This window comes from Lichenostomus cassidix, unplaced genomic scaffold (assembly GCF_008360975.1).
Source record: "Lichenostomus cassidix isolate B80296 unplaced genomic scaffold, HeHo_3.0 HiC_scaffold_558, whole genome shotgun sequence".
NCBI classification, from domain to species: Eukaryota; Metazoa; Chordata; class Aves; order Passeriformes; family Meliphagidae; genus Lichenostomus; species Lichenostomus cassidix.
In genome coordinates, this window is record NW_028147360.1 from 1 (window position 1) to 24,641 (window position 24,641).

Sequence of the window (24,641 nt, forward strand, 5' to 3'; positions counted from 1 at the left end):
TAAATAATAAATAAATAACAAATAAATAAATCACAAATCTAACAAACCTACAAAGCCCAGTGAATCTCTGCAGACAATAAGAAGGAACCAGCCCAGCTCTGTCCCACTCACCGTGTACACCACAGACTCACAGCCAACCTTGATCTGGAACATGGCAGCTCCCAGCACGTGCCCTGCGTAGTAAGCCTTGATCTCCAGCTCCTCATCCACCTGCCAGCAGCACAACTCCTCCTCAGTGTGCCTCACATCACAGATTTCCAACATTTCCAATATTTTCAGTATTTTCAATATTTATTTTCAGTATTTTCAGTATTTATTTTCAGTATTTTCAATATTTTCAATATTTTCAATATTTTCAATATTTTCAATATTTTCAATATTTTCGGTATTTTCGGCATTTTCAATATTTTCAGCATTTTCAGCATTTTCAATATTTTCAATATTTATTTTCAATATTTTCAATATTATTTTCAGTATTTTCAATATTATTTTCAGTATTTTCAATATTATTTTCAGTATTTTCAGTATTTTCAGTATTTCCAATATTTTCAGTATTTCCAATATTTTCAGTATTTTCAATATTTTCAGTATTTTCAGTATTTCCAGTATTTTCAGTATTTCCAGTATTTTCAGTATTTTCAATATTTTCAGTACTTTCGGTATTTTCAGTACTTTCGGTATTTTCAGTACTTTCGGTATTTTCAATATTTTCAGCATTTTCAATATTTTCAATATTTTCAATATTTTCGTTATTTTCGGTATTTCCAATATTTTCAATATTTTCAGTATTTTCAATATTTCCAATATTTTCAGTGTTTTCAATATTTCCAATATTTTCAGTATTTCCAATATTTCCAATATTATTTCCAATATTTTCAATATTTCCAATATTTTATTTCCAATATTTTCAATATTTCCAATATTATTTCCAATATTTTCAATATAATTTCCAATTAAAATTGCATTTCCTGCAGCAAACCCCCCTCACCTGCACAGTCTGGTGCAGGTGCACAGCCACCACCTTCTTCATGCAGTCCTTGATCATCTGCGAGGTGAAGAAGTTGGTTTCCCCTTTCTTGTCCACCGTGATCTTCCTGTAGTCCTCCAGCAGGATGGGGCAGATGGCCTTGGTGGGGTGGGTCATGTAAATGGGGCCATCGTAGCCAACCATCTCACTGAAATAGGGCAGAGCCCCACAGTGGTCCAGGTGGAAGTGGCTGCAAGGAAAAAACCCAAAAAAAACCAAAAAATACCCCACAGGGAATAAAGGAAGGATGTATGGAATTGAGTTCGGGTGGAAGGAATTCAGTTTGGGTGGATCTCAGACCTTGGAAAGCTCTGCAGGAGGTGGAAAAACAAAAAATGTGAGGGATGGGCTTGGAATGTTAGGAACAGAACAAAAAGGATTCCCAATTCCCATCAGAGATGGGATAAGGAAGAACCAGCCAAGATGTCAATGATGGGTTTGGGATATTAGGAACATTCCCAAATCCCATCAGAGCTGGGCCAAGAAGAACCATCCTAGCCAACCATCTCACTGAAATAGGGCAGAGCTCCACAGTGGTCCAGGTGGAAGTGGCTGCAAAGAAAAAAAAACCCAAAAAAAAACCCCACAGGGTATGATAAAGGAAGGATGTATTCAGTTTAGGTGGATCTCAAGGAGGTGGAAAAACCAAAAATGTGAGGGATGGGCTTGGGAAGTGTGTTAGGGATATTAGAATCAGCACAAAAAGTATTCCCAATTCCCATCAGATTATCCCTGGGATAAGGAAGAACCAGCCAAGATGTGAGGGATGGGCTTGGGAAGTGTTTGGGATATTAGGAACATTCCCAATTCCCATCAGAGCTGGGATAAGGAAGAACCATCGTAACCAACCATCTCACTGAAATAGGGCAGAGCTCCACAGTGGTCCAGGTGGAAGTGGCTGCAAGGAAAAAAAACCCAAAAAAACCAAAAAATACCCCACAGGGAATAAAGGAAGGATGTATGGAATTGAGTTCGGGTGGAAGGAATTCAGTTTGGGTGGATCTCAGACCTTGGAAAGCTCTGCAGGAGGTGGAAAAACAAAAAATGTGAGGGATGAGTTTGGGAAGTGTTTGGGATATTAGAAACAACGTAAAAAGGATTCCCAATTCCCATCAGAGCTGGGACAAAGAAGAACCAGCCAAGATGTGAGGGATGGGCTTGGAAAGGGCTTGGGATGTTAAAAACAGCACAAAAAGCATTCCCAATTCCCATCAGAGCTGGGACAAGGAAGAACCAGCCAGGATGTGAGGGATGGGTTTGGGAAGTGTTTGGGATGTTAGGAACATTCCCAATTCCCATCAGAGCTGGGATAAGGAAGGTGCCTCACCTGACGATCACACAGTCCAGGAAATCAGTCAGCCTCCCGTTCTGGGTGATGTAGGAGAAGTCAGGGAAGCGTCTCTGCAGCCATGGGAAAACAGGAATTGCATTAGGAACCAGGCAGGCAGTGCATCACTGACCCCATAAAACTATGGGGTGAAGCACCTGAAACCCTGGGAATGTGCTGATCTCTCTGCAGGCAACACCAGCAGTGTTTGGGTGCAGGGAGGGGCAGAAAGGAGCCTTTAATAAATAAATTATTTTATCTTCCAAGTAAAACAGGTGCCCAGCATATCTCTGAGGCACAAAGCCCCAAAACCTGTCCTGTCACAGCAGATTTGCTGCTGGAATTCTTAATCCTACAGAATATCTGTGCCATTATTCCTTTCTGGTGTCAGAATTGGGGAGTTTCCTTCTCTCTCCCTGGAGCAGCAGGATCCCAAAGGGAATGAACTGTCCCAAAACAGCTGAGCTAAGGACAGAATTCCTGCTCCCAGGAAATCCAGAGAGGCCAAAACCACCTGGAATGGAGCATTTCCAGCTGCCTTAATAAATATTTTCCACAGGAAAAAGTTCCTGTGTCCCATGCAAGATAAAGCCTGGAAAACTGCAGAAACTCGTAATTTTCCTGTGTCCCATGCAAAATAAAGCCTGGCAAACTGCAGAAACTCATCAGGTTCCTGTGTACCATGCAAAATAAAGCCTGGAAAACTGCAGAAACTCGTAATTTTCCTGTGTCCCATGCAAGATAAAGCCTGGAAAAGTGCAGAAACCCATCAGGTTCCTGTGTGCCATGCAAGATAAAGCCTGGCAAACTGCAGAAACTCATCATTTTCCTGTGTCCCATGCAAGATAAAGCCTGGAAAACTGCAGGAACTCAAAATTCTCCTGTCTCCCATGCAAGATAAAGCCTGGCAAAGTGCAGAAACTGATAAGGTTCCTGTCTCTCACATCCTGCACTCACATCATCGTTGTAGCCCATGTGCATGCCACAGTCCAGCATCACGTTCTTGCCGGCGATGGACACCAGGATGCAGCTCCTGCCCACGTCCTGCCCAGCACCTGGACACCAGCACAACACAGAAAACACCCCTGAAAATAGCTGAAACTCCTTCAAAAGAGAGGCAGGTAAAGCTGGGCAAAGTTCCTCCAATCTGCAATTTCAAGAATCTTTGATCTGGAGAGGATTGGAGTTTCCTCTGCACCTCCCCAGCTGCTCTGCCCTCATTAAGCTTCATTAAGCTCTAGTTAAGCCTGATAATTATCCAGGAGGATAAAGCAGTTCTGCTCAGCAATCCTCTGCCCTATCAGTATAAAACCCATAAAGAAAGATTAAACGAGGAAAAATGGGAAATATTTTCTTCCTGTGGTTCTTCAGCACTGGAAGTGAACTAATGCTCAGCCTGATGTACAATACCACAGTGCCTTTACCGGGACATGTTAATTAATCCTGATTAATTAGTGAAAATAGTTATAATTGTCACCAGAAAGGCAAAGGGAAGACAGTGAGATGCTGACAGGAATCACATCAAGGCACTGCGCATTGTAAATACCACCGTGGACAGATTTTGTGGCTTATAAAAGCAGGGATGGCTCCAAAAATCAGGCAAATATCCCCCTAAATTCCCAAAATCCACAGCTTTTCGCTGTCTGCGTTTCAAGGCGATCTGAAGCCGGACTTACCCAAGGGGGTGACTTTGATCTCAGGCATTGTTACCTCACTGCAGATCCCAAACCCTCACGGAAAATCACTCCAGCAGCACAGCCGGGAGAACCACGAAAAGAGAAGATTTCTCTGGGTTTACAGGAGCCATTTCAATGGCCGAAGAGCCGAGCCGAGGCAGAACTTTCTCCTGAGGCAGAAAACACCGGTGAGGCGATAAACGACAACCTGTGGGGAACCGGCCGGGCTTGGCCTCGGTGCGCGCCGCTGGGAGACGGGAAAGCACGCCTGGAAACGCGTAAAAACACACGCAAACACGTGGAGAAGCAGAAATACACACGAAACGCTTCCAAAAGCCTACAAATTCCCACAAAAACAGGCGAATTCCCACAAAAACACACAAATCCGACAAACGCACCCGAGCCCAGCCCGCAGCCCCTCACAGGGCCCTCCGCGCCTGCGCCGCCCCGCCCCTGACGCACCCCGCGCCCATTGGCCCACCCGCCGTGACGCACGCGGAGCGGATTGGCCGGCGCGGTGCGGCGGGTGACGGACGCGGCGCTGATTGGCCGAGGCGGGCGGGGCGGGAGGCGGGAAGGAGGAGGAGGAAGAGGAGGAGGAGGAAGGAGCAGCGCCGGCCATGGCGGCGGCGCCGGCCGCGTTCAGCCTGCGGGAGGTGCTGGACGCCTTCCAGCGCTGCGTGACGGAGCAGCGGGAGGTGCTGCTGGAGCCCTACCTGAGCGGCTGGCGGGGACTCATCCGGTGAGCGCGGTGCTCCCCTCGGAGCGGGGCTGCGGGCGGGAGGATGGAGTGACAGAGTGACAGACAGGACGAGGGGCGATGGCTTCGCTCTGACAGAGGGGATATCAGGGGATATTAGAGGGGATATTAGTTATTTTCTGAGGGAGATCTTTCACGCACACAGCCGTGGATCACGCAGTGTTATATTTGCGGGAGTTTGGGGCAGTTTGCTCAGTTTAATGCAGCAAAACGAGCAAAATGCAGCACTGGAGGTGACAGGAGAGATGGAGAGATTGGCAGGAATGGCTTCAGACTGCCAGAGGGCAGGTTAGGTGGGATATGGAGAGGGAATTTTTACAGGTGAGGGCGAATGGCTTCAGACTGCCAGAAGTCAAGGTTGGATGGGATATGAGGAGGGAATTGTTCCCTGTGAGGGTGAATGGTTTCAGACTGCCAGCGGGCACGGTTAGATGGGATATGAGGAGGGAAATGGGGAGGGAATTGTTCCCTGTGAGGGGGAATGGCTTCAGACTGCCAGAGGGCAGGTTGGATGGGAGATTGGGAGGGAATTTTTACAGGTGAGGGTGAATGGCTTCAGACTGCCAGAAGTCGGAGTTGGATGGGATATGAGGAGGGAATTGTTCCCTGTGAGGGTGAATGGCTTCAGACTGCCAGAAGTCAGGGTTGGGTGGGATATGGGAAGGGAATTGTTCCCTGTGAGGGTGAATGGTTTCAGACTGCCAGAGGGCAGGTTAGATGGGAGATTGGGAGGGAATTGTTCCCTGTGACGGTGGGGACGGGCTGGGATGGATTTCCCCTGGAAGCTGTGGCTGTCCCTGGATCCCTGCCAGTGTCCCTGGCCAGGCTGGACACTGAACCTTGGGACACCAATGCAAACAGCCGTGTGACACCGCGCTGACCCCCTGTGCCTCCCCATTCCCCCCGCAGCTTCCTGCAGAGCCTGGGCGCCGTGTTCTCCTTCATCTCCAAGGACGCGGTGGCCAAGGTGCAGCTGATGGAGGCGCACTGCCGGGGCCAGCAGCGGCAGCAGTACGTGTCGCTGCAGTCCATGGTGCGACACGAGCTCTCGGCGGGGTTAGCAGCGCTGCGGGCTCGCTCCGACTCGGGCTGCCGCACCGTGCTGCGCCTGCACCGCGCCCTGCGCTGGCTGCAGCTCTTCCTGCAGGGGCTGCGCTCGGGCGAGCCGCGCACCTCCGTCATCTGCACGGAAGCCTACAACGCCTCGCTGGCCCAGCATCACCCCTGGGTGGTCCGCAAGGCCGCCACGGTGGCGTTCTGCGCGCTGCCCTCGCGGGATGCCTTCCTGGAGGTGATGAACGTGGGGCCGCCCGAGGAGGCGGTGGCCGTGCTGGGAGAGGCCATGCCCTACATCGGCGACGTGTACAGCATCACCCAGGAGCTCTTCGCCCAGCACAAGCTGCTCGACCTGCCCTGAGGGCAGAGGGATGCGTTGCAACTCGGTCGGGATGAGCCCGGGGTGGAAATTCAACTCGTTCCTGTACAGCTGGGATGAGCCCGGGGTGGAAATTCAACTCATTCCAACTCAACCGGGATGAGCCCGGGGTGAAAATCACATTTTCAGGGAAGCACAATCCTCTGGTTCTCTCTCCACAACCCTCTGGTTTTCTCTCCACAACCCTCTGGTTTTCTCTCTCCACAACCCTCTGGTTCTCTTCCCAACCCTCTGGTTCTCTCCACAACCCTCTGGTTTTCTCTCTCCACACAATCCTCTGGTTCTCTCCACAACCCTCTGGTTTTCTCTCTCTCCACAACCCTCTGGTTCTCTCTCTCCATAGTTATTTCCACTTTCCCTTCCCAGCCTGGAGCTGAGGACTTGGCCAAATTATTCAGGTTGCCTCACTTTGTAATTACAGAGAAAAATATGGACCAGTTGGTTTTTTTTAGCTCTGTCAGTATGTGTGTGTGGAGCTCTACGGTTAGGAAAAAAAATCCACATTAGGAAATTTTTTCATTATTTCATTTCACATTAGGATTAGCTGCTAAGGGATTTTTTTTTTTTGTTGCTGCAGTCACCTCCAGCTCTCCAGCAAGTCTGGGAGGGAGGTTTTAACTTTTTGAAGCCAAATTCTGCAGCTTCTGTGCATTTTCAGCAATAGTTTTGTCACCTCGTGGGACAGCACAGGTGGAGCTGTGCTGGCTGAACACATTTCTATCCCACAGGAGCTCACCTGGCCACTTTGGTTCACACTCAAAGATTTGGTTCACATTAAAAGAAAGATTTGGTTCACACAAAAAGATTTGGTTCACACTAAAAGAAAGATTTGGTTCCCACAAAAATATTTGGTTCACACTCAAAGATTTGGTTCACACTAGAAGATTTGGTTCACACTAGAAGATTTGGTTCACACTAGAAGATTTGGTTCACACTAGAAGATTTGGTCACACCAAAAGATCTGGTTCCCACGAAAAGATTTGGTTCCCACGAAAAGATTTGGTTCACACTAAAAGATTTGGTTCCCACGAAAAGATTTGGTTCACACTCAAAGATTTGGTTCACACTCAAAGATTTGGTTCACACTCAAAGATTTGGTTCCCACTAAAAGAAAGATTTGGTTCACACTCAAAGATTTGGTTCACACTAAAAGATTTGGTTCACACTAAAAGAAAGATTTGGTTCACACTAAAAGAAAGATTTGGTTCACACTAAAATATTTGGTTCACACTAAAAGATTCGGTTCACACTAAAAGAAATATTTGGTTCACACCAAAAGATTTGGTTCACACTAAAAGATTTGGTTCACATTAAAAGAAAGATTTGGTTCACACTAAAAGATTTGGTTCCCACTCAAAGATTTGGTTCACACCAAAAGATTTGGTTCACACTAAAAGAAAGATTTGGTTCACACCAAAAGATTTGGTTCCCACTCAAAGATTTGGTTCACACCAAAAGATTTGGTTCACACTCAAAGATTTGGTTCCCACTAAAAGATCTGGTTCACACCAAAATATTTGGTTCCCACTAACAGATTTGGTTCACACTAAAAGATTTCGTTCACACTAAAAGATTTGGTTCACACCAAAAGATTTGGTTCCCGCTAAAAGATTTCGTTCACACCAAAAATTTTTTGGTTCACACCGAAAAATTCCACCTGGAGGCTTTGCCTGGAGAATTTAATCCTCAGCCTGGCAGGTGGGAAGGGAAGCTCCTTTCCCTGTCCATCCCATCCCTGCTGCTCAGCCAGGAGCAGAAACTCATTCCTGTGAGAGAAAACTCTTCCTGGAGCAGGGATGCTTCCAGCAGCACCTTCCCTGTGTGTCACTTGTCACTCTGTCACCCACCAGCACCTTCCCTGTGTGTCACTTGTCACTCTGTGCCCAAAATCCACACTTTTTGCACTCGGGATGTGCAGCAGAGTTTTAAATCTGTGCTGCACCATCCCCTCTGGCCAGCCCAGGCTGCAGAGCTGAGCTGCTTGCCAGCCAGGCTCTGAATTGTGTCCTTATGTGTGTATTTTATTTCTTTTATGAATGTGTTAAATGCCTAAAAAAAAAATGGGTTTTTCCGCCTCTCTGGGGAGAAATCCAAACTTGTACTGTAAATCACTGCTTTGGGAGGTTTGTGGCTTCTACTGGGATAGCCAAAGGATGTCCAGTGGGATTTAGGGAGTTTTTGGAAAGCTGGAAAAGGCCAGGGTGAGTTTGGGGTGATGGGAATGTTTGGGGATCCCACAGGCTGGACCAGGGTGATTCTCTTTTTGGCCTAATGAAGGACTGTAATTCAGGAAATCACTATTACCTCATGCAGACTGGACTAACTGGACATTAAATTATGTGGATCATGTGCTTTTTGAGGATTTGTCTTTTGTGGGAACTCACTCCGGGTGGCAAGGGACATTTACATTTACATTTATATTTACATTTATATTATTTATATTTATATTTATATTTACCTGGAGATCAGCTCAGATGATATTTCACCTGTACAGTGAATTAAATGCCTTAAGTTAATGTCAATTAATGTGTGTCAAGGGGAAAAAAAAAAATGAAATCTCTTGAAATTATGGTATTAAATTACCACGCTGGGAACTTAGATCTAAGGGTTTTTAACTGAAATTAATGTCATAGCTCAGTGTGAGGGGAAAAAAAATATTTTTTTTTCAGGAACAATTTTCCAGAAATTCCAGAAAATCAGCCAGGAACAATTTTCCAGAAAATATTAATGGAGCATTATATTAATAAAATATAATGAGTGACAACTCACCAATTTTTGACCTAGGAATGACCTCTCCATGCAAATTCCTGCCGTGCCCTGAGGAAGATTTGGTTATTTCCATGATGAGGTGACCTCAGATTTAAAAAAACATATCAATAAAAATGTGTACAAAATTTCAGAGTGGGACAGCTGAGTTTGTCACCTGGCCCAGAGGAACCCAAATTTCCACAGCTGGGAGAGAATGGATTTGGAAATCAGTAAATTGCTCTGAGTAAAAGGAAATCACTGAGTAAAATGCTACTCACTGAGTAAAGGCAGTCAGGATGAGGCTTTGCACCCAGAGGGTATTTGATTATTGCCAACTAAAGTTCATTTAATGCATTTTGCTAAACAAATTCCTCCCTGTTATTTTAATTCCCGCCGAGCTCTATTTAAAGACACATCCCAGGCTCTGCTGAGCCTCAATTCCCTTCTCTCTGAATTCCCTGCTCTCTGAATTCCTTTCTCTCTGAATTCCCTGCTCTCTGAATTCCCTGCTCTCTCAATTCCCTGCTCTCTGAATTCCCTGCTCTCTCAATTCCCTGCTCTCTCAATTCCCTGCTCTCTGAATTCCCTTCTCTCTGAATTCCCTTCTCTCTGAATTCCCTGCTCTCTCAATTCCCTGCTCTCTGAATTCCCTGCTCTCTGAATTAATTCCCTGCTCTCTGAATTAATTCCCTGCTCTCTGAATTCCCTTCTCTCTGAATTCCCTGCTCTCTCAATTCCCTTCTCTCTGAATTCCCTGCTCTCTGAATTCCCTGCTCTCTGAATTCCTTTCTCTCTGAATTCCCTTCTCTCTGAATTCCCTGCTCTCTGAATTAATTCCCTGCTCTCTCAATTCCCTTCTCTCTGAATTCCCTTCTCTCTCAATTCCCTGCTCTCCCTCCCTCTCCCACATTCCCTTGGGAAATTTTTCCCCCAAAAACGATGCTGCCTGAGCTCTGGCTGTGCCTGAGCTTTGGCTGTGCTGCCTCGCTGAGCTCCTCATGCCTGTCAGCTCAGTTCAGGAGGCCTGGGGATTTTGTCCTGGGGGGATTGTTCCCCTTCGGGAAGGACACGGTGAACCTGACAGCTCGCTCCGAGCCCACCCTGCTGGTGTGTGAGAGGTGAGGCAGCGCTGGGGAATGGGAAATAAAGGTTCTGGTGGAGGTGGGATGGGATGAAGAAAGGGTTTGAGCACTGGGAGATCAGTTGATCCCAAAATGGAAATGTTTCTGTGCTTTGTCTGTGAAGAAGAGAAAGGGGAAATGGGAAATCAAGGGGTTCTGGTGGAGATGGGATGGGATGAAAAAGGGTTTGAGCACTGGGAGATCAACTGATCCCAAAATGGAAATGTTTCTGTGCTTTCTCTGCACAGAAGAGAAAGGGGTAATGGAAAATAAAGGTTCTGGTGGAGGTGGGATGGGATGAAGAAAGGGTTTGAGGGGTGGAGCAAGGGTTTGAAGGGTAGAGCACTGGGAGATCAGTTGATCCCAAAATGGAAATGTTTCTGTGCTTTGTCTGCACAGAAGAGAAAGGGGAAATGGAAAATAAAGGTTCTGGTGGAGGTGGGATGGGATGAAGAAAGGGTTTGAGCACTGGGAGATCAACTGATCCCAAAATGGAAATGTTTCTGTGCTTTGCACAAAAGAGAAAGGGGAAATGGGAAATCAAGGGGTTCTGGTGGAGGTGAGTTGGGATGAAGAAAGGGTTTGAGCTCTGGGACACATCAGTTGATTCCAAAATGGAAATGTTTCTGTGCTTTGTCTGCACAAAAGAGAAAGGGGAAAAGGGAAATCAAGGGGTTCTGGTGGAGGTGAGTTGGGATGAAGAAAGGGTTTGAGGGGTGGAGAACTGGGAGATCAATTGATCCCCAAATGGAAATGTTTCTGTGCTTTCTCTGCACAGAAGAGAAAGGGGTAATGGAAAATAAAGAGATTCTGGTGGAGGTGGGATTGGGATGAAGGAAGGGTTTGAGGGGTGGAGCACTGGGAGATCAACTGATCCCAAAATGGAAAAGTTTCTGTGCTTTCTCTGCTGTCAAACTTCAGGCACAGCCAAGCCCGTTCTGATGAAAGCTTTTAGCAGCACTTTCTTCCTTCTGGAAGAAGGAATCTTCCAGGCTGGAATCAAAGAATCAAACTGTAAATGTTATTTTTGGTTCCACACGCTGCTCCCCATGGGCAGATCTCCCTTTGGGATGGTGCTGTTGCCTGTTAGGAGGACAAAGGACATTTTAGGAGGACTTTAGGAGGACAAAGGAGCAGCATCTCCTCCAGGGTTACACCAGGTCGGTTCCCAGCACCACATCAGCACCTACTACAGCTCTCTGTGAGAAGGAAAAGCCACCTCGTGTCCCTCCTGCCCTGGCAGCAGCAAAGCAGGGTTTAAAATCCTCCCATTCTCACAGCCCTGGGGCAGGAAATGTGCTCAGTGTGCACAGCAGAGGAAAATCCCAGGAAAAACCCCATATCTCTCCTGAATTATCACTATTATATTATTATTATTATTATTATTATTACTATTATTATTATTAGGAATCGTTGGTTTCATGCATGGAGGACACAAAGTCCTGACCTTTCAGCTAAACAAACTGGTCTCTAGCTCAGTTCCTTCCCCTGGGAAGCTCCAGGGATGTTTTTGCTGGCAGAGATGAATTAAATTGGAAAGGTGCTCCGAGTAGAAACCTCCCAAGTGGCTCCAGGAATACTCTGCTGGCAGAGATGAATTAAATTGGAAAGGTGCTCCGAGTAGAAACCTCCCAAGTAGAAATCTCAGAGTAGAAATCTCTGAGATTCAGTAGATGAATTCATCTAGTAGATGAATTAAACTGGAAAGGTGCTCTGAGTAGAAACCTCACAAGTAGAAATCTCAGAGTAGAAATCTCTGAGATTCAGTAGATGAATTAAATTGGAAAGGTGCTCCGAGTAGAAACCTCCCAAGTGGCTCCAGGGATGCTCTGCTGGCAGTGCCAGGGATGTCCTGCTCGGCCACCAGGATCCCAAAATGTCCAGGAAGGTGTGATCAGCTGATCCCTGTTGGGACAGACATCACAATCCCCATCTCTCCCCGCAGGTTATTCTCAGACGGGCTGATCTGGGCTCTGGGGATGAGGTTCGCCATCGATCAGATCAACAACTCCACCTCCCTGCTGCCGGGCATCACGCTGGGCTATGACATGTATGACACCTGCTTCGAGGCCCTGGTGGCCCTGCAGCCCAGCCTGCTGTTCCTGACCCGCAATGGCACCACGGGCATCGGGGTCCTGTGCAACTACACCGAGTACCAGCCGCGCGTCACCGCCGTCATCGGGCCCCACAAATCTGACCTCTGCCTGGTCACCGCCAAGCTCTTCAGCTCCTTCCTCATCCCACAGGTAAAGAACGTGCTGGAGAGGTAGGAAATTTAGTGGGGAAGTGTGGCTAGCACAGGTCTTTCCCATGAGAATTTTCTGCTGTGTTTTATAAACAGAGATAAAGTTTGGATGTTGTTAAAAACAGTGTCTCGAGATTTGGACAGTTCAGGCCTGGCCAGTCAGGCCTAGGGGGAGGTTTCTGACTGACCAATCTGGGTGACCTCTGAAAAATCTATATAAGTTGGAATCAAAATAATAAAGGTCTCTTTTCTATGCCACGCTGAGAATCCAGGTCTTTCTCTCTGCTAGCGGCTCAACAGCGACAATAATCCAATATAATAATGATCCAATTATTAACTTCCTGCACAACTTTATATCAAAGTTCCATCCCAGCTGGACCCAAATCCAACCCTCCACCCCCGAGACACCCCAAACCCCAGGAGCCTTGTGGCTAGCAAAGGTCTTTCCCGTGAGAATTTTCTCCTGTGTTTTATAAACAGAGATAAAGTTTGGATGTTGTTAAAAACAGTGTCTCGAGATTTGGACAGTTCAGGCCTGGCCAGTCAGGCCTAGGGAGAGGTTTCTGACTGACCAATCTGGGTGACCTCTGAAAAATCTATATAAGTTGGAATCAAAATAATAAATTGCTTTTTTCTTGCCACACTGAGAATCCGGGTGTTTTTCTCTGCTAGTGGCTCAGCAGTGACAGGGAAGGGTTTGGATCAATAGTCAATGGGTGGTTAAAGCAGATTCCAGTCTCTGCTGTGGATTTCCTGAGTGGTTTTGGGTGGGTGTTGAACTCCTGAACACACTCCAGGGTTTAATTTCAGCTCAGAGCACTCTGATCCATGTGAAATGGGAATAGCAGAGCTCCTGGAAGATCCCATGACAATCCATCTGTGATTAAACACTGAGTTACCACAACAGAGCTTCAGTGGTCAGGGAAATTCAGCCCTGAGCTAAGAAATAACAGAATGGTGTGTGTGTCACCAAGTGCAGAAAGTTCATTAACACTTCATTAGTGATGAGGGCTGAGGATGGAGACAGAGGAGATAATTCCTGCCTCTCTTGGTGAACGAAGCCATGACAGACCCATCCCTTGGGATGAGTTTTTACCATCCCAAACATCAATTTGGAAAATTTAGCACACTAAAACCTGAGAAAAAAGCAGAGTGTGGTGGTTAGCACAGACCTTTCCCATGGGAACCTTTTCTCTTCTCTTCCTGTGTTTTATAAACAAAGATAAAGTTGGGATGTTATTAAAAACAGTTTCTCAGATATGGACAGTTCAGGCCTGGCCAATCAGGCCTAGGGGGAGATTTCTGGCTGACCAATCTGGGTGACCTCTGAAAAGTCTATATAAGATGGAATTAAATAATAAAATCTTCTTCTTGATGCCACTTTCTGAACCCGAGTTTTCTTACTCTGCCAGCGGCTTAACAGTGACCTGAACTGTGGCCACTTCCCTCAATTTCTCATCTCCCCTCCTCTCCTGGGGCAGGTCAGCTACGGAGCCAGCAGTGAGACCCTGAGCAACACGGAGCTCTACCCGTCCTTCTACCGCACCGTGCCCAGCGACAAGAACCTGGTGGAGGCCGTGGTGCTGCTGCTCAACCAGTTCGGCTGGAACTGGATCGCCACCATCGCCAGCGACGACGAGTACGGCCGAGGGGCTCAGGCGCTCTTCCTCAGCATGGTGGGCAGCGACAGCATCTGCATCGCCTTCGAGGGCTTCATCCCCACCGAGCTGGCCGAGCCTGGCGCCAGGAGGCAGCTGGAAGACACCGTGAGGTTGATTAACAGCACCAAAACCAGCGTGATTGTGCTGTTTGCACACAGCGTGTCGGCTCAGGGCTTGCTGGAGCAGAGCCTCAGGATGGGGCTGGGAAAGAAGGTCTGGATTGGCACCGAGGCCTGGATGATGTCGGACATTGCCGTCACCATCCCCAACATCCAGAACATCGGGACGGTGCTGGGCTTTGTCATGAAGGCAGGGACAGTGCCAGGCTTCCAGGAGTACGTGGCTGAGCTCTTCGGTGCCGTCCAGCAGGAGGAGTTCTGCCGCGAGTCCAGGGAGCTGAGCCGGCGGGTGAACGCCGAGGTGCTGGACACGCACTGCCAGCAGTGTGACAACGTCACCCTGGGGGACATCGGGGCCATGCTCAGGGTGACCACGGTGCAGCCGGTGCACGTGGCCGTGTACAGCGTGGCCCACGCCCTGCACAGAGCCCTGGGCTGCACCCAGAAGGCTTGTCCCAAAACTGCCATCATGTCCTGGCAGGTGAGGAGAGATCTGGGGGGCAAACGGCTGGGTTTTGTCACATCGCTGAATTATATTGTAAAATCACACATAGCATGTTTTTAACATCTCCTAGATGTTAAAAATACTGATGGTTTGGGCTAATCAAAACCACCACATTGTCACTATATCACAAAATCACACATAGCATGTTTTTAACATCTCCTAGATGCTAAAAATACTGATTTTTTGGGCCAATCAAAACCACCACATTGTCACTATATCATAAAATCACACATATCATGCTTTTAACGTCTCCTAGATGTTAAAAATCTCCTAAACATCTCCTAGATATTAAAAATCATTGATGTTTTGGGCCAATCCAAACCACCACATTGTCACTATATCATAAAATCACTCTTATCATGCTTTTAACATCTCCTAGATGTTAAAAATCTCCTAAACATCTCCTAGATGTTAAAAATACTTTACTGATGTTTTGGGCCAATCCAAACCACCACATTGTCACTATATCACAAAATCACACATAGCATGTTTTTAACATCTCCTAGATGTTAAAAATACTGATGTTTTGGGCCAATCAAAACCACCACATTGTCACTACATCATAAAATCACACATAGCATGTTTTTAACATCTCCTAGATGTTAAAAATACTTTACTGATGTTTTAGGCCAAAACCACCACATTGTCACTATATCACAAAATCACACATAGCATGTTTTTAACATCTCCTAGATGTTAAAAATACTGATGTTTTGGGCCAATCAAAACCACCACATTGTCACTACATCATAAAATCACACATAGCATGTTTTTAACATCTCCTAGATGTTAAAAATACTTTACTGATGTTTTAGGCCAAAACCACCACATTGTCACTATATCACAAAATCACACATAGCATGTTTTTAACATCTCCTAGATGTTAAAAATACTGATGTTTTGGGCCAATCCAAACCACTACATTGTCCCTATATCATAAAATCACACATAGGATGTTTTTAACATCTCCTAGATGTTTTTAACATCTCCTAGATGTTAAAAATACTGATGTCTTGGGCCAATCCAAACCACCACATTGTCACTATATCACAAAACCACACACAGCATGTTTTTAACATCTCCTAGATGTCAAAAATACTGATGTTTTGGGCCAATCCAAACCACCACATTGTCACATCGTGCCACAGTCTCATCCCTCCTAAGGGACAGCTGATTCCACCTCGCAGCATTATGTGGCTAGCACAAGTCTTTCCCATGAGAATTCTTTTTGTGTTTCATAAACAAAGATAAAGTTTGGATGTTTTTTAAAACAGTGTCCCAAGATTTAGACAGCTCAGGCCTGGCCAGTCAGGCCTAGGGAGAGGTCTCAAGCTAACCAATCTAAACAACCTCTAAAAAAACTATATATATATATATTAAAATCAAAACAACAAACTCTCTTTTTCCTTCTTACCACTAAAAACTGAGTTCTTTTCTCCGCTAGCAGCTCAACAGCAACAGCGTTATCCTCTCCTCCTGCACCAAAAACCAATCCTCATTTCATCCCTTCCTCAGCTGCTGCACTTCATGAACACCCTCCCGTTCGAGGTGAACAGCCAGAGCTTCAGGTTTGATCAATCCCACGGCACTAACACGGGCTACAAACTCATCTTCTGGGCCTGGAGGGACGGCACCCTGACCTACCTGCCCGTGGGGGACTACGAGCAGTCCCTCTACATCCTCAAGTCCCAGATCAAGTTCCACACTCCGGACCAAAAGGTAAGCACGGCACAGCTGATTAATTCTGGTTTTTTTTGGCAATGGAATTCTCCTGAAGCGTGGCTGATGCTCACTGCTGCCTTTGCCAGGAGCCAACATCTGAGTGCTTCAGGCGCTGCCAGCCAGGACAGTTCAGGAGGATAAAAGGATTCAACCTCTGCTGCTATGACTGCACTGACTGCCCTGAAGACACCTTCTGGAGCAGCACAGGTGAGCTTTGGGGAACTCTGAGGGTTGAACTGTTATTCTGCCTGCTGGCTGAGGTAGGGATGAGCTGGGAGATCTCCTCCAGAAGCACTGCCAGGTTTTTCCCCTCCTTGTTCTGCTGCTCAGGCTTGTCCCACACGTCTTCACTTGCTTCTGCTGAGCCCAGAGGGAAAGGAGGAGGACAGCATTTCTGTTTTAGCTCAAGAGAGAAGGGAGAGGGGTGTGATGAAATCCTGGGGTTGTGGGTAGAAAAAAAAGCTCAGGATAAAATTGTGGGATTGCTTGGAAGTTTCCTGGCGAAGGGAACAGGGGTGAGAAATACAAGGATCCTTTAGAGAGGAGAGTGGAAAAGTAGAGGGGAAAAAAGAGAGCTCCAATTGTGAGCTTTGGAGATCCAACACGTTTTAGGTGGAAGGAAACAGGAAAAACACCATGTAAACCACCACCTGACCCCTGTCTGTGATCCATCCCTCAGGCCTGACAGGGGTGGCGAGTCCCCAAGGGCTGCAGGGCACTCACCAGGACCTCTGATGAGTCCCCAAGGGCTGCAGGGCACTCACCAGGACCTCTGATGAGTCCCCAAGGGCTGCAGGGCACTCACCAGGACCTCTGATGAGTCCCCAAGGGCTGCAGGGCACTCAGCAGGCTCTCTGATGAGTCCCCAAGGGCTGCAGGGCACTCAGCAGGACCTCTGATGAGTCCCCAGACCTGCAGAGTGCTCACCAGGCTCTCTGGCAGTCCCCAAACGTGCAGGGCACTCACCAGACCCTCTCTGGCCTGCAGGGCACTCAGCAGGCTCTCTGACAGTCCCCAAACCTTTCAGGGCACTCAGCAGGCTCTCTGTGACCTGCAGGGTGCTCAGCAGGCTCTCTGATGAGTCCCCAAACCTTTCAGGGCACTCACCACGCTCTGTTGAGTCCCCAAACCTGCAGGGCACTCAGCAGGCTCTCTGGCAGTCCCCAGCCCTTTCAGGGCACTCAGCAGGCTCTCTGATGAGTCCCCAAACCTTTCAGGGCACTCACCAGGCTCTCTGGCAGTCCCCAACCCTTTCAGGGCACTCACCAGGCTCTCTGGCAGTCCCCAACCCTTTCAGGGCACTCACCAGGCTCTGTGTCAGTCCCCAACCTTTCAGGGCACTCACCAGGCTCTCTGGCAGTCCCCAACCCTTTCAGGGCACTCACCAGGCTCTCTGGCAGTCCCCAACCCTTTCAGGGCACTCACCAGGCTCTCTGGCAGTCCCCAAACCTTTCAGGGCACTCAGCAGGCTCTCTGTGACCTGCAGGGCACTCACCAGGCTCTCTGACAGTCCCCAGACCTGCAGGGCACTCACCAGGCTGTCTGTCAGTCCCCAACCCTTTCAGGGCACTCACCAGGCTCTCAGGCAGTCCCCAAACCTTTCAGAGCACTCACCAGGCTGTCTGTCAGTCCCCAACCTTTCAGGCACTGACCAGTCTCTCTCTGCAGACAGCACCAGCTGCTCTCCCTGCCCGCAGCACCAGTGGGCTCCACCGCGCAGCACGCAGTGCCACGACCGCAGCGAGCGGTTCCTGTTCTGGGATGAACCCCTGGCCATGGCCCTGGGGACCCTGATGGCGCTGAGCACGGCGCTGAGCGGGGTGACGGCGCTGCTGTTCCTGAGGCACCTGCAGAGCCCGCTGGTCCAGGTTTCGGGGGGCACCAGGAGCCTCTTTGCGCTGCTGTCGTTGTCGCTGTTCAGCCTCAGCTGCTGCCTGTACGTGGGCAGGCCCAGCCGCGGCCTGTGCGCCGGCCAGCAGCTCAGCTTCGCCCTGGGCCTCAACGGCTGCCTGTCCACCTTCCTCCCCACGGCGCTGGAGATCGCCCTGCTGACCGAGTTCCCCCGCTGCGTCCCCAGGCTGCGGCGCTGGGTGAGCCGCGGCAGGGCCTGGCTGCTGGTTGTGGCGTCCATCCTCACGCAGGCCTTGCTGTGCTTCTGCTACCTGCGCATCGGCCCCGACGAGCTGCTGGCCGACTACAAATCGCTGCCCAGCGAGGTGCTGCTGCTGTGTGACACCAAGTCCTGGGTGGCTTTCACCCTCCTGCACGGCTACAACAGCTGCCTGGCCTTCGCCTGCTTCCTGTGCACCTTCATGGTGCAGAGCCTGGGCACCAAGTACAACGCGGCCAGGGGGATCACCTTCGCCACCCTCATCTACTTCATCGTCTGGATCTTCTTCCTGGTGATTTTCGCCACGCTCAGGACGGTCCTCAGGGCTGTCACGCAGATCTGCACCATCCTGGCCACCACGCTGGGCATCCTGGGCAGCTACTTTGTCCCCAAGTGCTATATTCTCGTGTTCAAGCCCGAGCTGAACAGGGAGGATTATTTCCAGAATGGCGTTGAGGAGGAGGCTGAGGAGTCGGGGAGCAGGCAGTGAATGATGTCACTGTCACCTGCTGCTCTTTTGGAGGAGATAATCCTGGTTTGGAGCACTCAGAGGTCAGCACGGGAAGCACAGAGCTCTGCTCAGCAGCCAGAGGAGGAAGCTCCATCCTCTCTGGATTTCAGCCCCCAAAAAAACCCCAAAACTAGGTTCAGGTAGTGAAACAACCTCCAGAACTGGTGTTTTACATCTTTATGAAAGCACAGAGCTCTGCTCAGCAGCCAGAGGAGGAACCTCCATCCTCTCTGGATTTCAGCCCCCAAAAAACCCCAAAATTAGGTTCAGGTAGTGAAACAACCTCCATAAAGGTAGACCTGAGACTCTCAATATTCCCAATATTCCTTTATATAAAGGTATATAAACAACCTTCATAAAGGTGTTTTATATCTTTATGAAAGCACAGAGCTCTGCTCAGCAGCCAGAGGAGCAGCCTCCATCCTATTTGGATTTCAGCCCCCCAAAACCCCCAAAATTAGGTTCAGCTAATGAAACAACCTCCAGAACTGGTATTTTGTATCTTTCTGAAAGCACAGAGCTCTGCTCAGCAGCTGAAGCCCCCAGAGGAGCAGCTTCCATGCTCTCTGGATTTCAGCCCCCAAAAAACCCCCAAAATTAGGTTCAGGTAGTGAAACAACCTTCATAAAGGTATTTATAAAGTTGTATAAACAACCTTCATAAAGGTATTTATAAAGGTATATAAACAACCTCCAGAACTGGTGTTTTATATCTTTCTGAAAGCACAGAGCTCTGCTCAGCAGCTGAAGCCCCCAGAGGAGCAGCTTCCATGCTCTCTGGATTTCAGCCCCCAAAAAACCCCAAAACTAGGTTCAGCTAATGAAGCAACCTCCAGAACTGGTGTTTTATATCCATCTCCCAAAGTGAGCCACTTCCCTGCAACCACTGCTGAAAATTTCCCTTTCTCATTAATAACAGCTCCAGAGGTACATCCAGGAATCCCTTCCCAAGCCTTTTAGAAATTTTGAAATATATCTAATAAGATACATCCAGGAATCCTTTCCCTTATTGGATATATTTGAAAATTCTTACAAGATATATACAGGAATCCTTTTCCTTGTAAGAATTTTCCAATATATCCAGTAAGATACATCCAGGAATCCTTTCCCTTGTAATTTTCCAATATTTTCCAATATATCCAGTAAGATACATGCAGGAATCCTTTCCCCTGTAAGAATTTTCCAATATATATCCAATAAGATATATACAGGAATCCTTTCCCTTGTAAGAATTTTCCAATATATATCCAATAAGATACATCCAGGAATCCTTTCCCTTGTAATTTTCCAATATTTTCCAATCTATCCCATAAGATACATCCAGAAACCCTTTCCCTGGTAAGAATTTTCCAATATATCCAGTAAGATACATCCAGGAATCCTTTCCCTGGTAAGAATTTTCCAATATTTCCAATAAAATACAACCAGAAACCCTTTCCCTTGTAAGAATTTTCCAATCTATCCAATAAATACATCCAGAAACCCTTTCCCTTGTAACAATTTCCCAATATATCCACCAAAGACAGAAATAAAAAGCCCAATCTGGCAGGGAGCAGCAGTTCTGTGTGTGACATCAAGAAAAATCATCACCCATTCAAATCCCACCTCACTCATTTGGGTTCCACTCCCAGCGCTTGCAAAGCACATGGAAATCAGGGCAGGACATGCAAATCAACAGGCTGCAAATCAGAGGTTCCTCCATCCCAAAAAAACATGCAAAAGTCACCAAAAATTTCACATTGCCACCAAATAACTATCCAGTCACATCACCAGAGTTTTTCTTTTCCCCACCCACTCTGACAGCTATTTTGCTCTTTTATTCCTTGCATTAAGTTTTTTCAATTTCTGCTCTTTTATTCCCTAATTTTTATTCCCTAATGATTCCCTAAATTTTTTTCCATCTCTCCACGATGTGGAAGAAATTAAATCAGTCCAGCTCAGTTCAAGAATTTACAAAATAATCTAAACCACTGAATATTTTAATTTAAAAAAAAAAGAACCTTTTAATGCTATTAAATACACAGGAATCTGTATATTTTGCTCTTTTATTCCTTACATTAAGTTTTTTCAATTTCTGCTCTTTTATTCCCTAATTTAAATTTTTTTTCCATCTCTCCACGATGTGGAAGGAAATCAGTCCAGCTCAGCTAAAGAATTTACAAAATAATCTAAACCAGTAAATATTTTCATTAAAAAAAAAAAAAGAACCTTTTAATGCTATTAAATACACAGGAATCTGTATATTTTGCTCTTTTATTCCTTACATTAAGTTTTTTCAATTTCTGCTCTTTTATTCCCTAATTTTTATTCCCTAATGATTCCCTAAATTTTTTTCCATCTCTCCACGATGTGGAAGGAAATCAGTCCAGCACAGTTAAAGAATTTACAAAATAATCTAAACCAGTAAATATTTTCATTTAAAAAAAAAAGAACCTTTTAATGCTATTAAATACACAGGAATCTCAATATTTTGCTCTTTTATTCCTTACATTAAGTTCTTCAATTTCTGCTCTTTTACTCCCTAATTTAATTTTTTTTCCACCTCTCCACGATGTGGAAGAAATTAAATCAGTCCAGCTCAGTTCAAGAATTTACAAAATAATCTAAACCAGTAAATATTTTCATTAAAAAAAAACAAAAAACAAAAAGAACATTTTAATGCACTGCAAAGTTTAATTGCCCCAGATTTTTGTGATGAACTCCATCCAAAATTATTCCTCAGGGTGATTAAAAAAAACCCCAAAATTCTGACCTGAATTCTGCAGGGAATCTTCACCACCATGCTGGTGCACCTGAAACTCTCAATATTCCAAATATTCCTTGCTCCAGGGCTGTGGTTCCAGAGCAGAGAATAAATAGAACTTATTGAAATTACTTTTGATCAAAATTACTTTTGATTTAAATTACTTTTGATTTAAATAACTTTTGAATTAAATAACTTTTGAATTAAATAACTTTTGATCATCACTCCAGAAATAGGGAAAAGGGAAAAAAAAAATCTGATTTAACTCCACCAAGCCCTGCAGGAAAAGGTTGTCCAAAGTTGTGGTTGTTTAATATTCACCATGAATTCTAAATTCACCATTTAATATCCACCCAAGTGGGAAATGCTGGGATTTATGTTATTTAAATGATAAATTAAATTCACTCTCCCCTTGCTGTGTGATCTGTAAAGAGGGAATTTGCCTCACCAAACTGTGGTTGGGTTTTTGGTTTTTTTTTTTTTTTGGTGGTGGTTTTTGGTTGGGGGTTTTTGGTGGTTTTTTTTGGTTGGTTTTTGGTGGTAAATTTATTTAGGCTGGAAAATGAGAATTATTTAGGCTGGAAAATGATAATTATTTAGGCTGGAAAATGAGAATTATTTAGGCTGGAAAATGAGAATTATTTAGGCTGGAAAATGAGACTTATTTAGGTTGGTGGTTTTTGGTGGTGGTTTTTAGGTTGGAAAATGAGAATTATTTAGGTTGGAAAATGAGAATTATTTAGGCTGGAAAATGGTTTTTGGTTGGTGGTTTTTGGTGGGACCTTTAAATCTCGAGTCCAGCTTGATTCATGTCCTGACAAACACAGAGGCTGCACAGGGTGTCCCAGGAATCCTCATTTCTGCTGGAAAAGTCCAAAAATTGAGAATATTTCTGTGGAATAACCGAACAAACTAATAGCTGAACAAACATTCATCTGCTGGGAAAACTCCCTGCTCATGTCTGGAGCTCCTCCAGCACCTGAACAATCCTCAAAAAAATCCACCAGTGAGGCAAAAATCAGATTTAACCAACATTTCCTCCATTCCTGACTCCAAGAATAATCAACAGCGCAAAGAACTGACCACAGACACTGCGGTTCTCACATAAAATTAAAAGCTTTTTAGTGTTTAAAATAGCATTTACACGGAAGCAGCTATATATTAACTATACAGACACTTGGGTTTTCATACAATATCTACAAAAAAAAAAGAAAAAAAAAAAGAATTCAATGATGCAATAAGACATTGAAACAGGAACAGTGCAGTCCATGCTAATAAGAGGTCACTCTTGGAGTAGAATCAATTCTAGGGTGGGTGATAGTCAGGGGTTTTTTTGTTTTTTTTATTATTTAAAATCATTGTTCGCTTCGTTCCTCTACTGTCAAAGGTTTTACACGTGTTTCTAATCACTGATTAGAATGAATAACTTTGAAAGTCGAGCCTGCAGTCCAGTTGAATGCGAGACGAACGAAACAAAAAGAAAAAAAAAAAAAAACCCCCAAAAAAAGAAAAACAGAAGAAAAAAGAGAAAAAAAGAAAAAAAAGAAAAAACAAAAACAAAACAAAAGAAAAAAAGAAAAAAAAGAAAAAAGAAAAAAAAAAAGAAAAAAAAAAAAGAAAAAAAACCCCAAAAAAGAAAAAACAGAAGAAAAAAAAGAAAAAAAAAAAAAAAAATAAAAAAAAAAAGAAAAAAAAAATAAAAAAAAAAAAAAGAGAAAAAAAAAGAAAAAAAGAGAAAAAAAAGAGAAAAAAAAGAGAAAAAAAAGAGAAAAAAAAGAGAAAAAAAGAAAAAAAAAACCAACCAAAAAACCACAATTACATCAACCCATGAGCTGTCAAGTCTCAGGAGGGGAAACTGCCCATTTGGAGAGAACAAAAATCATAGCAAAAATCAACATCTGTGCATCACTGCTTGCCATCCACTAAAACCTTTGGCTAAAGCATCCAGGGCACTGTTTCCTCAGAAAAGCTGATTTTTTAACAGGAGGTAAAAGCCACCAGCATGCTTTTAAGACTATTTGCCATCGAATTTAGTGCTCAGAGTGCAAATCCTGGGTGGAGATGTCACCCCAAAGGGTTTCCTCCCCCTTTTCCATCCTCCTCCAGACATCCCTGGAGCTCAGCTGGGGATGTGTGAGCTCAGCTATAAACAAAAAAAAGTCTAATTTCCACAAGAAAAAATATCCAATTACTTCAGGCTCCTGTTTGGAGGTGTTCTCATGGATCTTTCACTGGAGCCAGAGCACTCCAGAGCCCAGCCAGGAGCATGAAATCAGAATTAAATTGATTTAATTGAATGAAGAGAACCAGCTGGGTGTGCAGCACTGCAGCCTCCAGAGCTTCTCCAGCACTGGGATCCAAGGATGGGATTGGGGAAATTGTGTCCTGTCACAGATTTCTGGGGAAATTTGGCAGAAATCCATGTCCAGCCTTGCACTGGACACTGCAGGGTGGGAAATGCAGATTTTCCCCTTGCCCTGGAGGCTGCAGGATGGGAAATGCAGATTTTCCTCCCTGCCCAACCTTGCAGTGGACACTGCAGGGTGGGAAATGCAGATTTTCCTTTATGCCCAGCTTTGGCCTGGAGGCTGCAGGGTGGGAAATGCAGATTTTCCCCTTGCCCTGGACACTACAGGGTGGGAAATGTAGATTTTCCTCCATCCCAACCTTGGCCTGGAGGCTGCAGGGTGGGAAATGCAGATTTTCCTCCATCACTGGACACTACAGGGTGGGAAATGTAGATTTTCCTCCATCCCAACCTTTCCCTGGAGGCTGCAGGGTGGGAAATGCAGATTTTCCTCCATCACTGGACACTACAGGGTGGGAAATGCAGATTTTCCTCCATCACTGGACACTGCAGGGTGGGAAATGCAGATTTTCCTCCATCCCAACCTTGCCCTGGAGGCTGCAGGGTGGGAAATGCAGATTTTCC

At 45.9% G+C, this 24,641-nt stretch overlaps 4 protein-coding genes and 2 long non-coding RNA genes across 8 annotated transcripts; 3 read left to right on the plus strand and 3 right to left on the minus strand.

Annotated features, from left to right (window-relative positions):
* Positions 1 to 111: 111 nt before the first annotated feature.
* Positions 112 to 1,245, minus strand: LOC146423309 (integrator complex subunit 11-like; the record flags this gene model as incomplete). The annotated part of the gene is made up of 2 exons (XM_085044889.1): positions 989 to 1,245; positions 112 to 210 (listed from the first exon to the last, which is right to left on the minus strand). Coding segments are annotated over exons 1-2 (282 nt in total), but the record flags the coding sequence as incomplete, so codon positions are not given.
* Positions 1,246 to 1,516: 271 nt separating this feature from the next.
* Positions 1,517 to 4,460, minus strand: LOC146423310 (integrator complex subunit 11-like). Of its 2 annotated transcripts, XM_085044892.1 has the most exons (5): positions 4,372 to 4,460; positions 4,031 to 4,200; positions 3,312 to 3,409; positions 2,355 to 2,428; positions 1,707 to 1,925 (listed from the first exon to the last, which is right to left on the minus strand). In XM_085044892.1, the coding sequence occupies exons 2-5, from the start codon at positions 4,056 to 4,058 to the stop codon at positions 1,841 to 1,843; spliced, it is 285 nt and encodes a 94-aa protein (XP_084901018.1). In that variant the 5' UTR covers positions 4,059 to 4,200; positions 4,372 to 4,460; the 3' UTR covers positions 1,707 to 1,840. The 2 variants fall into 2 exon arrangements, with proteins under 2 accessions (XP_084901019.1, XP_084901018.1); XM_085044893.1 differs by lacking the exons at positions 1,707 to 1,925; positions 4,372 to 4,460 and adding an exon at positions 1,517 to 1,579 and having other exon boundaries at positions 4,031 to 4,354.
* A 132-nt stretch (positions 4,461 to 4,592) lies between these two features.
* Positions 4,593 to 7,043, plus strand: LOC146423311 (ceramide-1-phosphate transfer protein-like). Of its 2 annotated transcripts, none has more exons than XM_085044890.1 (3): positions 4,593 to 4,772; positions 5,700 to 6,232; positions 6,277 to 7,043. In XM_085044890.1, exons 1-2 carry the CDS (start codon positions 4,651 to 4,653, stop codon positions 6,205 to 6,207), a joined length of 630 nt encoding a protein of 209 aa, XP_084901016.1. In that variant the 5' UTR covers positions 4,593 to 4,650; the 3' UTR covers positions 6,208 to 6,232; positions 6,277 to 7,043. The 2 variants fall into 2 exon arrangements, with proteins under 2 accessions (XP_084901016.1, XP_084901017.1); XM_085044891.1 differs by having other exon boundaries at positions 5,700 to 6,228; positions 6,316 to 7,043.
* Positions 7,044 to 9,664: 2,621 nt separating this feature from the next.
* LOC146423312 (taste receptor type 1 member 3-like) lies at positions 9,665 to 19,288 on the plus strand. Its single transcript, XM_085044888.1, has 6 exons — positions 9,665 to 10,091; positions 12,040 to 12,340; positions 13,821 to 14,600; positions 16,140 to 16,343; positions 16,433 to 16,553; positions 18,015 to 19,288. Exons 1-6 carry the CDS (start codon positions 9,913 to 9,915, stop codon positions 18,944 to 18,946), a joined length of 2,517 nt encoding a protein of 838 aa, XP_084901014.1. The 5' UTR covers positions 9,665 to 9,912; the 3' UTR covers positions 18,947 to 19,288.
* On the minus strand, positions 16,658 to 19,759 carry LOC146423313 (uncharacterized). Its single transcript, XR_014847582.1, has 3 exons — positions 19,623 to 19,759; positions 17,557 to 19,587; positions 16,658 to 17,027 (listed from the first exon to the last, which is right to left on the minus strand). It is a non-coding gene; the product is annotated as an uncharacterized LOC146423313 (long non-coding RNA).
* Positions 19,760 to 20,660: 901 nt separating this feature from the next.
* On the plus strand, positions 20,661 to 21,170 carry LOC146423314 (uncharacterized). The gene is made up of 2 exons (XR_014847583.1): positions 20,661 to 20,798; positions 21,029 to 21,170. It is a non-coding gene; the product is annotated as an uncharacterized LOC146423314 (long non-coding RNA).
* The last annotated feature ends 3,471 nt before the right edge of the window (positions 21,171 to 24,641 follow it).